Genomic DNA, 14,767 nt, shown 5'->3' with positions numbered 1-14,767 from the left:
TCAACGTTTTCAGAAAGAGTACACACACTGGCCGGTACTTGTACTTGTCTGCGTACCCTGAAGCTCACGAGAGGTCAGTAGTTGCCTCCCTGTTGGGCCGTGCGAGCCGCATTTGCGCGAAACCTGAAGAGTTAAATTCCAGCCGCCGTGGTTGTTCAGTGGCTATGGTGTTGGGCTGCTGAGCAAGAGGTCGCGGGATCGAATCCCGGCCACGGCGGTCGCATTTCGATGGGGGCGAAATGCGAAAACACCCATGTACTTAGATTTAGGTGCACGTTAAAGAACCCCCGGTGGTCGGAATTTCCGGAGTCGTCCACTACGGCGTGCCTCATAATCAGGAAGTGGTTTTGGCACGTAAAGCCCTATAATTTAATTTATTTTTTAAAGACTCAATCAAATTCAGACGTGCAGATAATCCGGAAAGATCTTTCGTCAAGCGGTTACCCCCCTGCGTTCATGAATGCCGTGGAGCACCGTTTGTTTGGAGCAACCTTGGGCGCTGCCGACTTGAACCCTTTCCAAGCCGGCATCGGCTTGGCCGTTCGAAGAAACGAGCTTCCATTCTTTACATTCAGATAAGTTTAGCTTGGTCAGTGTACGTCTTTCTTTGTCACGTCTCATCCCGACCAGACGGGCTTCCGTCAAACTCTCTATTACAGCTTCTTAGAAGCCGTCGATACGCTTGCTTTAGAAGAAGTTAGTAAATTCAATTTATTTCGTTTTGTGAAAGGAAAGAGTCGACTCATCCATAATGTCTGTCCTTACCGGAATCACTCGATCCAACGAGGAGGAAGATCACCAGGCCGGCTATGCCCAGGAAAATCAGGCAGAGTCCAATAGCCACACCTATGCTCCAGTACTCGTCCTCCCTGGAAGGTATTTCGCGCGTCTTCAAAAATAGCGAAACAGTTTTACGCTTCGGCAGGAGATTATTGTGATAAGGTAAAAAGTAATGTCCCTTTCAGTCAATCAATAACTAAATAATAAATAAATAAACCGATGAATCAAATTTATTTGTGCATCAATGAAAATAAAGGGGTAAAAAATGTTGCAGTTTCGCCCGAAAGGCGAAGCACGGATGGCGATAGCAAATGAGTCAATAGCTGCACGAAGTAAGGATGGTAGTTTTATCAGGCGTATAAACTTGTAAACATTCTTAAATTAATAATTATATAATGCGGAAGCGTGTATGAACGAGGACGCAGAAAGGAACAGACGCACAGAGAGTGTCTGTTTCCTTTTACGTCCTCGTTCAGTCGCGCTTACACATTCTATCATGCATTCAAACCAACTAGCCCACCAACGTGTTTTAACTAAATTAGCAAGTATGGTGTCGTGCGCACACAGTTAAGCTTGAAACCATCTAGCTCTATGAGTGCGGGAAATCGCGGTCAGAATGTTGGAGTGAGGAATCGCGGCAGCAGCAGCGAATGAATCGACCGTCATGCATCTCTCGCTTCAACGCGAACGAAACGTCAAAAGCACAACACGTACGAAGCTACCGGCACTACGCGCACTCTGCAAACCTTGCAGACCGCTTTGAAGATAGGCCCGCGCGTGAGCGCACTTCGACCACGTCGCGACTCGCTTTTAATATACGGTGTGGGCACGGCTGCGCCGTGAGCAGCATCCGCCGAAAAAGAACGCCGCTCCACCACCCTCTCTCGCCTCTCCCTCATGCCTCGCCTGCGACTGGAGAGGGCACGCTTCCGGTCCGCCTTTCTTCGCTCGCACACGCGAGACTGAGCCGCGTTTGCCGGCTCACCCTCGCGCCCTTTCACTCGCACATACAGAATGCGGCGCGCCGCGACGATTTTATCGCCCTTCGACTTTATACGGAACCTCACGGCGACGGCGACGGCAGCAATGCGCCTGGATTGTCCATACAATTGCTATCACAGAAAAGAAAATTACCTGCCGATCAGGCACCTTGACTGGTTCTCACCGCCTTGCGTTTGAGTAGCAACGTTTCAGAGTACACGAATTAGTAGGTATAAAACAAATAACGAACGCCATCGACAGAAATAAAAGTGTCACTCTTACCATTTGGCCCTTGGTCTCAACCATATGACCCGTATGGGGAGCTTATTGACGGCTACTTATTGAGGACCGAGAACTTACTATTCTTTTAGACGGCTACGACCTTAGCCAGTTGTTCCATAGCTCACGCGCCGCTCGCGCCTAGCTGTCGGTGACAATAGTGGTTTCCATGATCGATTACTTTATATATTATATGACTATAGGCTTTATTATTGAGAGACGAAGCTCCCTCGTATTCTTTTTGCTTCCTCCATGACCTGGAACCAGCGCTGTCAGTGTGAAAGGAGAAATCGTTTGTCTGGCGCGACCGGGCCACGCAGGTGGTATTTATTTGAAATAAGTGAAATGGATTGCCCTGGAACACTTACAAAATTACATTAAGGGGTTTTACGTGCCAAAATGGCAACATGATTACGAGATTCTGTGGAATAATTTTGACCACCTGGAGTTCTTTAACGTGCACCCGATGCAGGAGACACGGGTGTTCTTGCATTTCGTCCCCATTGAAATGCGGCCGCCGCGGCTGGGATTATAATGCCCTGGTTCTTCGTACTTATCGTTTTCTGTTCATTTATTGCATTAGTTCCACATTAGCTCGGCCGCAACGAGTCAGTGCTTGGAATGCTCAGCAGGTGTCAGGGGGCTTTCACAGGCCCATGGCAACCACTGGTTACCTCTTTCTGTTTAGTAAGAACCACCGCATCTTTCACCTTGCTACTGCTCTTGTTCATTCAAGGGTGTTTTGATAGGCAACACCGCTCGAGACCGCATGCGAGTGCTGCTACCTGGCGGCGTCTTCGAGCACTGACTCTCTTTTAGTAAGGGAGAGGTATAGTATTTATTCCTTGCAAGTGTCAATGCGTCTAGTGGTGGGACTTAATAAGCCTCCAGAACAGCTAAATCCGCATTACACTTGACAAGGGATACGCTCGCACATGATCGTCCCCGTGTAGCATCGAAAGCAGCAACAGCACTGAGCTAACGTTATCCAATGTAGAGCCAAGATATGCGTAAGTTGAGTTAAGAGACACACTTGCCGAGCAAGGTGCTACGTAATATTCATGGCGTTTTACGTTCGAAAATTTGAAAAAGATATATATATATATATATATATATATATATATATATATATATATATATATATCAGCAGTACATTTGGGATTTTTGGAGCTACTACGCAAGTTTTTAGGGATGGCACGCTATAGCCGTACTGGTGGAGCGTTTAGGCAAGCGACCTCGATGTGTGCGAAGGGTGCGAGAGTCCTGATATGGTAACTTCTCGATCAGTAATGACTGTACGATTGCACAAGTCTCTGCTATAGCGACGTCACTAGGGTAACTCGCACAGGCAGATCACGCAATACTCTTGCGACCAATCCGTGTTACGGCTTACCCAGGATCCATACCTAAAGAATAATAAAGAAAGGAAGGGTGAAAAAGGATATGGTATTTGAGAACGACAGTATAGTGAGAAAGTACGTAATATTGAGCAAGAGAAATTAATCCAACACCATGTTTTGTCTTGATGAAAAGGCAGGCGTTTGAAATGATGTATTGAACAGCTCAACACACACAATACAGTAAAGATGTACACAGCTTTCTTCTGGGGTGAGCGTTGAATGACTGGCCGAGCAGCAACACCGTTGCGGTTCGTACTTCACAGAATGCAGCAGGGAATAGGAAGGTCGATTGCAATCGAAAGTGCACATTTCAATTACAAATACCAACGCTTTTGCCTATTGAACCAGTGACAATAATTATGAGGGAGAAAGTGCGCAACCAACAATCGCAGCACGTAGGGACATATCAAGCGTGCAGTCAATGACAGCCAGACAGTTGGGTCGTTATTGTTAATGTTGTGAAGCAGGAAGCTCATCAATAAGGATTTAGTCCTTGAATTGTTGAAGATTCGCTGGTTGAACACGGAGGACACCCGATCGGTACGAAGTGCCGTAATTTGTACGTGATGATTTGTTTGTGTAAGTATTTATTCCTGCCGAGTATCAATGCGTCTAGTGGCGGGTCTTAATAAACCCCCTGCGCAGATAAAGTCTCATTACACCTATATAATTTCCTACACATGCGATTCATACGTATCCTTTTCAACATGCTAAGTAGAATCAAAGCACTTACGGTTGACCTGTCTGTTGAAACGTTTTTAACCGCTAGCCTATACTGGAGGAGTAATGACGAAAGTGCGCCGGAATGTGCAATAGCAGTTCAGATGTAACCCTTGCTATGAAACCAGTGAATGCCTCACTAAGGATTTCTCAAAAAAAAGAGAGCGCAGTATCTCCTTTCCGGGTCGGAAATGCGCGTCAATGTTTATGAAAGAATTTGCATGCTCTGCAGACAAAAAAAAAAAAAAAGACGGTAATATATTGCGGCTGCTCTTTCTAGGAATCGCAATTCGAAACTCGATGCCTGGCGACATCCTGTATTTACACTTGGAAAATATCACTCAATGCTTGTAGGGCTGTCCGTGGTTTGTGCTCTAATCTGCCTTGTTTGTTAAATAAGCACCAGCTTTCTTCCTATTTTTGTTCTTTACTATACGCAGCCCGGTGGTGTTATCGGCAAAAAAAAGCTACAATACTTACTCGACATCTCGCTGAAACCAATGCCTAAATGAAAATGGAGGAGAAATAATTCAATTGCAAGGGACGGTGTGCGCATGTATCAACGTCTCGATACGTTGCATATCGAACCGAATTTATGGTAAGAAGGCTCCACCCTTAAATAAAAAAAATTAATAAATGAAGCTGTGGCCATATGAGAGCACGCTATGAAGACTAATATCAATAAAAACAAATTAAAAACGCATCAGGTAGGACGAAATGTCTTAGATAGGCTGGCAGGACTTTCGTAAAGTAAACTTATACTTGTCAGTGGCTGCGCTGTGATTCATGACAAACGACAGAACTGACACTGACAAAGAGACTGATCTAGACTCTAGATAGTGGAATGATGTTACATGGCACCGAAGATAATGAAGTGGAGGTACTGCACAGCTGGCCCGCATTCAGTGCCACCTTTGCAGATTTCCAGCGACACCACGGGACGACGTTCCACCTGATTCATAAAAGTAGCACGGCAAGACTGACAGGGCCGCTTCTGTCGACGATGGCGTTTGTATGAAAACGTCGGCCAGCCTATCGGAGATGGCTAACCCTGATCGATATCCATTAGCAGCGAACAGTTGGCTTTGTCAGACTCGATGCTAATCTTGTCCGCGCCTGCCACGGTTGCCGAGTTGCTATGGCGACCTGCTGCTGAGCGCGACGTCGCGGGTTCGGCTCCCTGTCGTGGCGATCACTTTGCGATGTGAACGAAACGTCAGAGACGTTAACGTCAGCAAAATTCGGCGCACGGTGAAGAGCCAACAGGCGGTCAAGATTATTCCGAAGCGCTTTACTATATATGTCATCCCTCATGACTGACTGCGCGGTTTCGAAAACGTCATGGTGTAATGTAATCTTAAATGATGTCCGGTTCGGATATGGTTCGCCGCGTGTCATCAGACACTTATGTCGATACAGATAACGATCAGCTAAGTGAAAATGAGACATTTACTTAATTGTAGGAGTTGCTATGATGTAAACCTTTGTAGCAATTGGGTTTCCTTTGTAGTAATTGTTTCGATTAGGTGGATATCTCATTTTCCCTTACTTCTCTCCACCTTGCGGGTTTCCGCACAGTGATTACATCAAACCCTTGCCTTGGCTTCGAGTTGTTGTCAAATTCGACTACGGCCTGCTATCTGCTAGCAGCATGGCTAGCTCAGATGGTAAAGCGGCTGCCCCGGAAAGGCGGTGGTCCCGGGTTCGAGTCCCGAACCGGAACGAATTTTCCTTCAACTGTGAGGCTTTTCTTTCGCTGAACCCGTTTGGGTTTCCTTCGTAGTGATTGCTACGATTAGGTGGATGTCTCATTTTCCCTTAATTACTTCTCTTCATCTTGCGGGTTTCCGCAGAACGATTACGTCAGATAACGATCAGTTACTCATATCACAGTTCTTTCTGAACGTAATTCTAGTTTCCGAAATGAACATCACACTTACCCGACATCGCTGTACTTTCCACATTGCTTGACATAGCAGACTCGAACATAGACGAATCTCCTGTAAACCAAAAGAAGCGGGCAGATTAGAGATGGTATAGTCCGTGTAAATCGACGTACCATTAACGTACCCATTGTTTAGCGTTCTTGGACGGACGTTCGTTGGGTGACGAAGAGTGGGCGAGGCTGTGAAATTAGTCGACAGCCCGTGGTCAGGCGACGTCGACTTCCGGCAGATGATCAACAACGGAGTGCTGCGCAAACTGTGCGTTACTGATAACCCGCAATGTGTTAGGGACGCCGCGTGCTAAATTTTAGCCGAGCGGTTGCATGCCTTAGCTGTGATAGCCACCGTGCGTGTGTACGTTTTTTGTAGCGTGCGCTGGAAATAAAGCCGAAGCGAGCCGAGAACGGGACGATATGTAGTCGGTGATGGGATGAAGAACGTGTACTACACATGCGAGATAAGCCGCGTTTGCACAAATCAGACGGTGGCACATCGCATCATCTTTCTAACGAATCGAATTCGTGCGGACAAGGACCATGCTTTGGGGAAGACACGTCGCCCTAATCGCCTTTGGCGAATTTGGCAAATCCCGCTTTTGATGTCCTTCACCCCAACGTAAGTCGTTTCCGGGACAAACATGCTTACGTCGGGACAATTTATTTTCCGCATTCAATAGCGCGAAGGAGCGACGCTATACAATAACCTTTCTTTTTGGGCGAGTTGGTGTTTGCTGAACGACACGATATTGTAGCGCTAAAAAACCGGAGAAAATTCTAAGAGACAGACAAAAAAGAAGGTGTGAGAAGATGCGAGATGAAGAGATCTAGCGCCGTCATCACTTCTGTCTGTCTCTTAGAATCGTGCTTTCCCGGATTTTCGCGCTACACTATGATGTCGCTGAGCTATGCTACATTTAGACCAAATCGTTGCAGGCGTTAAGTCGGCGCGATATTTGAAAGGCTGGAAATTTTCAGTCAGAGAAGTATCAGCTTCTCCGCTTGCAGTGCTAAGATGAGCAGCGTTGCATATTAGCTACGTAGTTGTCAAGGAACTTGAGACGCTGTGTTCACTAGATATCGAGAGAACAGGAAAGTCTCTACTGTGGCGCAGACATGTGAAGCGAATAGCTTCTAAACCGATCTTATCTTCTTGACGTCTGATTTCATGCGCTAGGTTCCAAATGATAGACCTGCTTTTTTAAAACAGGACAAACTAAAGGTTCTTGAGAGCGCGCTAATTTCGAACCTCTCGAGCCGAACGGAACCTAAGTTCTGATACGTGACGCGTGTTCGGTACGATCAGAGATGTACTGCTAAGCAGCTGTCGCTTGAGGGACGCGTCGGAGTTCCCTTGGCATATCGGTTTATCAGCGCCCGCGGGGCAAGAAGCCGAAAATAGGACCTGCAAAAGGATCGTCTCCATAAAGAAAGGACCCACCCAGAGAGTCACCGGTGCTCACGCTGACGTGTCCCGATGGGCGGCAGCCGAATTTCTGCGCCGAGGGGGTACGACTGCAAGGGCGATAGCCGACGAGACCGGGTGGTAGGACTGGGCACGGGACCAGAGCGAAGGCCAGCCGAGCTGCGTGACCTTTGATGATGATGATGATGATGACGATGAGGATGTCCTTGATGAGTTTGGCGCTTACCCACTCGCGGGGATTGGCCAAGTTGCCGGACAGTAACGGCCTAAATAGGATGCTTTCGCTTGCGTGTGTGCAGGTGCTCGCTCGTGCGAACGGAAAACGGCCCTGTTGGTTTCTTGGACCTCGGACGAAATGACGCAACCGAGTGAGGGAAGTTCACCATAAATCGGGGTTACTTTTAGGAGAGACATATTTTTTAAGAATAATAAAACTCCACAAGCTGACGTGGTTGTTGGTGGTAGTGAGTCTGTGGGTCGTGCCCACTATGGGAGTTTGCAAATACACAGCTTCTCGTTTGAAAGTGACAGTCGAAATGAAGAAAACTTACAATAAAGGTATAACGGACGGACGGAAAAAACTTTAATGGAAAAAGGACCTGCGAGGTTGCCAGCCCGGGCTCAGGCCACCCGGGCATTGTGTGCGGTGAGTCATAGCCTTGCCTCCGCTGCCCGGGCCCGCTGGATAGCCCATAATTCGTCGTGTAGTTCTGAGCTAGTCAGAGCGCTTAGCCATCGCTCCTCGAGAAGGTCCGGTTCTATCTTGTCCTCTACGTATACTGAACTGATCTGTGTGCACTTCCACAAGATGTGTGCCATGTCTACGTGTTCGTGTTTGCAGAGCTTGCAGCTTGCGTCTGGATATTGTGTTGAATTTATTCTGTTTAAGTGTACTGGGTTTCGGAACGTTCTGGTTTGCAATCTTCTCCAATCTGTTTCTTGAGACCTGTCGAGTTGTTTGTGGGGTTGTGGGTATGCTTCTCTTTGTTTCGTGTAGTGTGTCAGTATGTCGTGGTACGTGACCAGTCTGTCCGTGTCGTCTTTTATCGCTTCTTCGTCGTCGTCGCCTCCTCCGTCTTCTCCATCGCCACCGCCGCAGTCCTTCCCCCTTCCCCGGGGGTCGCGGGGTGTTGGGCCGTCACTGTCCGTGCCGCGGTGGGTTAGTTGTCGCGCGAAAAGTATAGCAACGGCCCATTAATGTCCAAACGCAATTCCCTACCAGGGAGAATTAGAAGATTTGGTTCATCTATGTTTCTGGATATGGGGAATGGATGAAAAAAATAACTAAGTGGGATTTGAATTAAACATATTTGGTATAATAAGTAACTTTAGTAACTGGCGCGCTGAACTTTCCATAACTGAGAATCTTCAGCGCATCGAAACACTGTGCTATATGCTATGGATAACGTTTTCCGTGCTTATAAATCGTAAGGTTTAGCATATGCAATTTAGTGTAGCATATAGGATGCATGGTCATTACAGTAGACAGCTTACAAATGCTTAGTTTGCCTGTTTTCGCGTGCAAATTACGAAGAGGAGGAGGAGGAGGAGGAAAATAAACTTTATTTTAGGTCAGCAGATTTGAGATCTAGGCCTCTCTACCTACGTGACGGCTTCGAGCCCTTGGGTCCTGGCGGCATGTTCGGCCAGCTGGATTGCCTTAAGGTGGTCTTCAGGTGCACAGCTGAGCAACGCGGTCTCCCACTGCTCTGTGGTCTTGTGTACCTTGTTCTGTGTGGGTGTCGGAGGACAAGCCCAAACTATACGTTGTAGGTCCACCCTTTCTAGACAGAATCTACATCTATCCGTGTAAAGGCCCGGGTAGCAGCGGTGGTAGGCCACCGGGTTCCGATATGTATCCGTTTGTAAGAGGCGCCATATGCCGTCGCTTGCCGTGAACTTTGCGAGTAGGGTGCCGGGGCTGAAATGAGCTCTTCCATATTTATAGTGTTTGGTCATCTCGGTAAAGCTGGGTCATCCGGTCTCTCTCCGTTCCCGAATATTTGCGTGTCACCTGCTCGGCCAGAACCAGCCTTGCGTTGGTTGTGCCATCATGCTTCCGCATTACGACGGGACCAACGCCGTGACTACCAACGAAATGACAAGAAACGCGGTGCAGATTTTAGTTACGGACGCGTACCGCGAACCGAACACATAGTAACATTGAAGGTCACGTAGAATTAATACAACCAGGATTCAAGACTACCTAAGTATGCCTGCAAACTCTGGAAAAAGATAGTTTAGGTCAGTATAGGAGAGGCAAAAAAAGGCAATGGGTCGTTAGCGTAAACGTGAACACTAACGAATTGATGTCGCGGGACTGTGCTATGGAAGATATTGGTTCCCACTAGTTGTCTATTCGGTTTATCCTAGTGAAACGGCACTACGCTCCACAGGGAATACTCCTAGAATTAGGAGGTCGTGGAGAACCATCTCCACAAAATTGGTTTGTTTCCATATGTAGCTGTTCGTCGTTATATTGCTTTACTTTCGTCTTCAAATTTTAAATCCATTCCTCTTTTAACCACAGGCTTTTTGGCCAATCCTTCGCAGAGAGAAAGTGCCATTGTGTGTAAGGAGCAAACTGGTTAGCGAGCAACGCTCGTTGACCCATTTTCTGGGTCAGAGCACCCATGACAGCATCCATCACGGCGGCTAGATTCCGGATGGGTTCAAATACAGCAGCCTTACAAGACCAAGTACCCACGGCTTCTCCAGAATATAAGCACCTGGCATTCCCTCGACGTAGCGAGTTCTGCAACACAATGATGCTTGAAGTGTGAGCGAGTGCGTGATGCAAATTTTTTGAAGAAACCAGGTGATTGAGGCCTGGGCCTAGGTCGTGCCAGGTGAGGCAGAGAGTCCCTGTCTCCCAGCCACCTCTCGAGCTTCCTGGATGGCCCATATCGTTGGTCTTGCAGATCTGAGCTGATAAGCGCGGCTTTCCACCGCGCCCCTAGCTGTTCTGAAGAGACTGCATTTTTATCCTGTACATGTGCGCATTCCCATAGGTGGTGGTGGTAACAACTTTATTGAGATTCTGCTCGGTTATGATCTGGCAAGCCTGAGTCCTAGGATCGCCCCTTACGAGGAGCGACCGTTTCTGCCCGGAAAACGAGGGCTTCTTGTAGTTTTTGATCCGGCGTTCTGAGCAGCTCCTCCCACGTCTGCTGTGAGGGAGCTGGCAGGAGCGACCTGGGAGGGGGTAAGCCCTCGCATCCCCAAATAATGTGAATTTGGGTAGCCAATGTTTGATTTGTGCAGTTTTGACATATCGGGTTCATTTGCCCGTTGGTAATTATGGCCAGCATAGAAGTGTTCTAGGGTGGCGTGTTCTGTAGTACATAGTTTACACAAGTGATCTGGGTACGGTTCGGGGTATAGATGCGACGTAGGTGCCCTGGGTTGGGGAAGGTCCTGGTTTGAAGTCGCCTCCAGTCAGCCGCCTCACAAAATTATGTAGCCGCAATCCTTCCCTAAAATCTTTCTTACACACATCAGGTTTGGTGCGCTCCCTTCTCTGCTCTTTCTCTGCGCTTTTGCACGCTGTACATCAAGGCCCGCAGGAAGTACAGCTTTGTACGACGCCGGGCGGCTTGGCTGGTCTTCAACGTCCACCTGGCAGATGTGAAGAAAAGGTGCGGCACCGACGCCTTCAGCATAGTGAAATTCATCTGCCAGGACGTTCGGGGTTGCAAGCAGTGTGGCTGAAAGCGGGCGTCCTTTGGATTCTGCCTGGCGGCACCAGCTACTACGCCTGGCCTCCGTCAATGCGCTACCGTGGTCGACAGTTGCCGAACGAAGTTAAATAATTTGTGCTTCTTTGTTTCCTCTCTATTCCCGCGATCTCAGTTTCATGCGAGTGCGTGCTGGAAAGGATGCCGAGGGGCGTCGCGGAGGTTAAAAGCCCTGAAAGGGAAAGCCACAGAACCGCGGCCGGAATTAGTTGTTGCTCCATGGTTTGCTGTGAAACAGACACACACCTGCATCTTCACACCAATATCGCTTAGTTCGAAAGTCCTCGGCAACATGCAAGCACCAAGATAAGACGAGTGGGAGGTCCCGTAGACAAGACCGAGTCCTGAGGACCAGCTACGGCTGGTGAACCGGCCTATAGGCTATCAGCACAGGGCCGCGGTTATTTCCTGGAGAAGGGTGGCCGCCCAGCTTTGGGCAGGAGCAGCTATGCCCCCGAAATAAAGCTTATTAACCGGCTCGCCCGTTGATAACTGTCAAGTTTGGCTTTCTTGAATGTCCTGTCACACTCGGCAGGTGAGAAACAGTGGCAGGGAGCTTCTGTATGGATCGGCATGCGTTATACCACAAACTGCTTTCTTCAAAGATGAGTTCTGGCACAAACATCAGCGGCACCAAGAGTGTATAGACCTTAAATCTAATTCCGTATGCGTGGTACTGCACTGTGCATGCACATGTCGTCAATATTCTTCCCTCGAGAAGAGAAATCCAATTTTTATGGAAGAAAGGTGGACAGGTTGGACCGAATGAAGCACCGCCAGCCTCCTATTCCGTGGTCTGGAAAAGAATTGGGGGGATAAGAGAGATAGGCTGTGCAGACAAAGGAAGGTGGTGTTGTGGTGAAGAATATGATGATGATGATGATGATGACGGTTGCACAGCGTATACTGTTTCTGCGCAACGCGTACGTACACACTTCACAGCATAGCACAGTCCTCATCGCAGGCTGAGGCTCCTCTAGGCTACTGCCGTGTATACCTAGGAGACTGTGTACAGCTTGAAATTGTTAGCATCTGTTAACGCCACTTGCGTATAAAAACCAGACGGTAGCAGCTGCGGGGCGTCGATTATTTGTCGATCGCAGCGGGGCTTTGATGACAGAGCCGGATGGTAATTTTTCGGTACGGTGTCGTTGCTCGCGTTGACAGGTCAAGGCCCATGTGCGTGGTGGCAAGCGTGGCCATACATTCGATTTCGGGCTTGCGCTTCCCGCTCGAAGCAGTGGCCAGGAAAAATTCGTCGATGCCGTTTGGCATCGGAGCCGGGAAGCTCTCGTTTGGACCTACAGCTTGTCAAGGTCGGCAACGCGATCGCTTCCCCCGGTTCTAAACTGACGCTGCCGCCTCTTTATGTGAGATGATTTTCTTGCTCATTTGGTTCACTATTTTCATCTCCTTTTTCTGTTTGAGACATCCGTTGGATTTCGCCTCGTGTGGTCTGTCGGAGTTCCAGCATTTCATTTCTTCTACAGTGTGTTAGTATACGTCATGTCATGCCGTCCGGCCTGTGCAGAGAACGCCGACGTGGCCTCGACGAGCTTCAAATCTCACCATCGTCCTCGTAGCACACAGTACTAACAGCAACTGGTGAGGAGGATGTGCCAGTGTCGTCTGCTACTGCTGCTACCTCACTAACTCATACGGGTTTTGCGACATTTAGATATTGCGTTGCATCTCCGCGTTTTTAAAGTGAGCCCGCCGATGAAAATAGTCAAGGGGAAGTAAAATTTATAACAAATCCACTCGAACAACGTTCTCTCCCGTCTTTTTCCTACTTTGTTGGTGCTTGTCTCACAGAATATACAACAACTGGGGTCATTGTATGTATGTTCCACTGGATATATGTTTAAATATATCGCTTGAGTCATTGGGAATGTGTATAACTGGACATCCTTGGCCAATCCCCTAGAGTGGGTATCTTCTGTTGGCTTAAGTGCCCGAATAGACGAGCAGAATGAATGAATGAATGAATGAATGAATGAATGAATGAATGAATGAATGAATGAATGAATGAATGAAAAACTATTTTCACAAAGGACGTATCCCGGCGAACGCGGAGCCCTCAGTCCAGGGGCCCTGTGGCCTTTGCCATCTTGCGAGCTCTGTCGATCAGCTACAGGAGGCTGCAAGTGCAGTCGGCATCGCAGAATGGAGAAGTTCGCGACGCATAAGTGCAGAAGTGGGCAGTGGAAGTAGCCGAGTAACGGAGACAGCTAGAAGTGAAGTGTACAAAATGGAACCAGAGCGTGCATTGGGCGAGGGGCACAGAGCTCCATAGAAGTGAAGATGCGGAGGTGAAGACATTTCAGTAAACATCAAAGGAAGCTTAGCTTTTAACCGCTTCAACGATATGCATGGGATCCATCCATTTCTTCTCTCCTCGTTATTGTTGCTGTCTCCTTCAGTATATGGCACGGGCACATGAGGGGCGTTGGTCATGGTTCACAATAGAAACAAGATATTAGGTCCTTCCTTCCCGTTAACACAGTGGTTCCAGTGCCCGCTCATCGGCATATCCCTCGCTCTGTGTATGTGCCAATCATCGGAGTAATCATCGCCAACAAATAAAACACGTGCTCTGCTCAAGTTTAGTCATCCAGTAGTGGGTATATGTGAATTTTCTTTGAAATAAAGAAAACGCTACGCTCGGCATAGCGGTTACCTCTCGGTTTATCCATACTCGAGCACACGTAGAAGAAGGTTTGCAATGCCACATAAATCTTTACTTGTGACTACCGCTGACTGAACTGTTATCGTTCCTTCGTTTTCTTCATCTCATTTTGTCCATTTAGAACACATAAACCATTTCTTTCTCATCTGACTTGAATCAAACTCATTTTATGCGGTTAGATTCATTTATTGGGCTTCAAAAGATTATCTAATTAATGGTTTCTCGAGTGCGCCACTAGATTCTTGGACAATATCTCCTTAAGAGGAATGCGCTTTGATTATACGATAATCGCCATTATAGTAGCAGTCGCGCGCTGGCGCTGCTGTAACCACTGTCCACGCTCGTTTAATGTCTACGTCCAGACCTCGCAAGGCACGTACACAGTTTGGTATACAATGTCGAGCCACGGGCCGCGTTCGCTGTGTGGCGTAAGAGGGCAGTAAAGCCACTGAATCTCTCTCCTAGGAGTCGAGTTTAGCTAGCTGCGTTGAAAGGACGCTAAAGACGAAGGCTGAATAATTACAATGGATTGACCACAGCGTGACGGCGACGGCTTGACGATGATGGTGTGACGTCCGCGGAATGACGACGACGTAAATGACAGCGGCGCGCAGCGTACGACGACACCACGACAGAGGGATTACGACAGAGGGATTACGACAGAGGGATTACGACAGAGGGATTACGACAGAGGGATTACGACAGAGGGATTACGAAAGCGCGACGACGAAGATGATGGGGCAACGACGACGAGCATGATATGACGAAGAAATGACCAAGACGACACGATAACAGAGCAGTATATTATTGAGG

At 48.0% G+C, this 14,767-nt stretch overlaps 1 protein-coding gene across 1 annotated transcript in view; it reads right to left on the bottom strand.

The window, feature by feature from the left end:
* Positions 1-9,593, bottom strand: part of LOC129385522 (uncharacterized) — a 38,381-nt gene extending 28,788 nt beyond the window's left edge. Inside the window, exons 1-4 of the mRNA XM_055072157.1 lie at positions 9,543-9,593; positions 9,135-9,259; positions 6,101-6,160; positions 766-869 (exon numbers count right to left, since the gene is read on the bottom strand). Of these exons, the coding sequence (XP_054928132.1) occupies positions 766-869; positions 6,101-6,160; positions 9,135-9,259; positions 9,543-9,593 (340 nt within the window). The remainder of the gene's footprint in view (positions 1-765; positions 870-6,100; positions 6,161-9,134; positions 9,260-9,542) is intronic.
* Positions 9,594-14,767: the final 5,174 nt, after the last annotated feature.

The sequence above is a fragment of the Dermacentor andersoni genome, chromosome 7, assembly GCF_023375885.2.
Source record: "Dermacentor andersoni chromosome 7, qqDerAnde1_hic_scaffold, whole genome shotgun sequence".
NCBI classification, from domain to species: Eukaryota; Metazoa; Arthropoda; class Arachnida; order Ixodida; family Ixodidae; genus Dermacentor; species Dermacentor andersoni.
The sequence above is the reverse complement of the archived record's forward strand: the minus strand, read 5'-3'. Positions and strand labels throughout refer to the sequence as shown.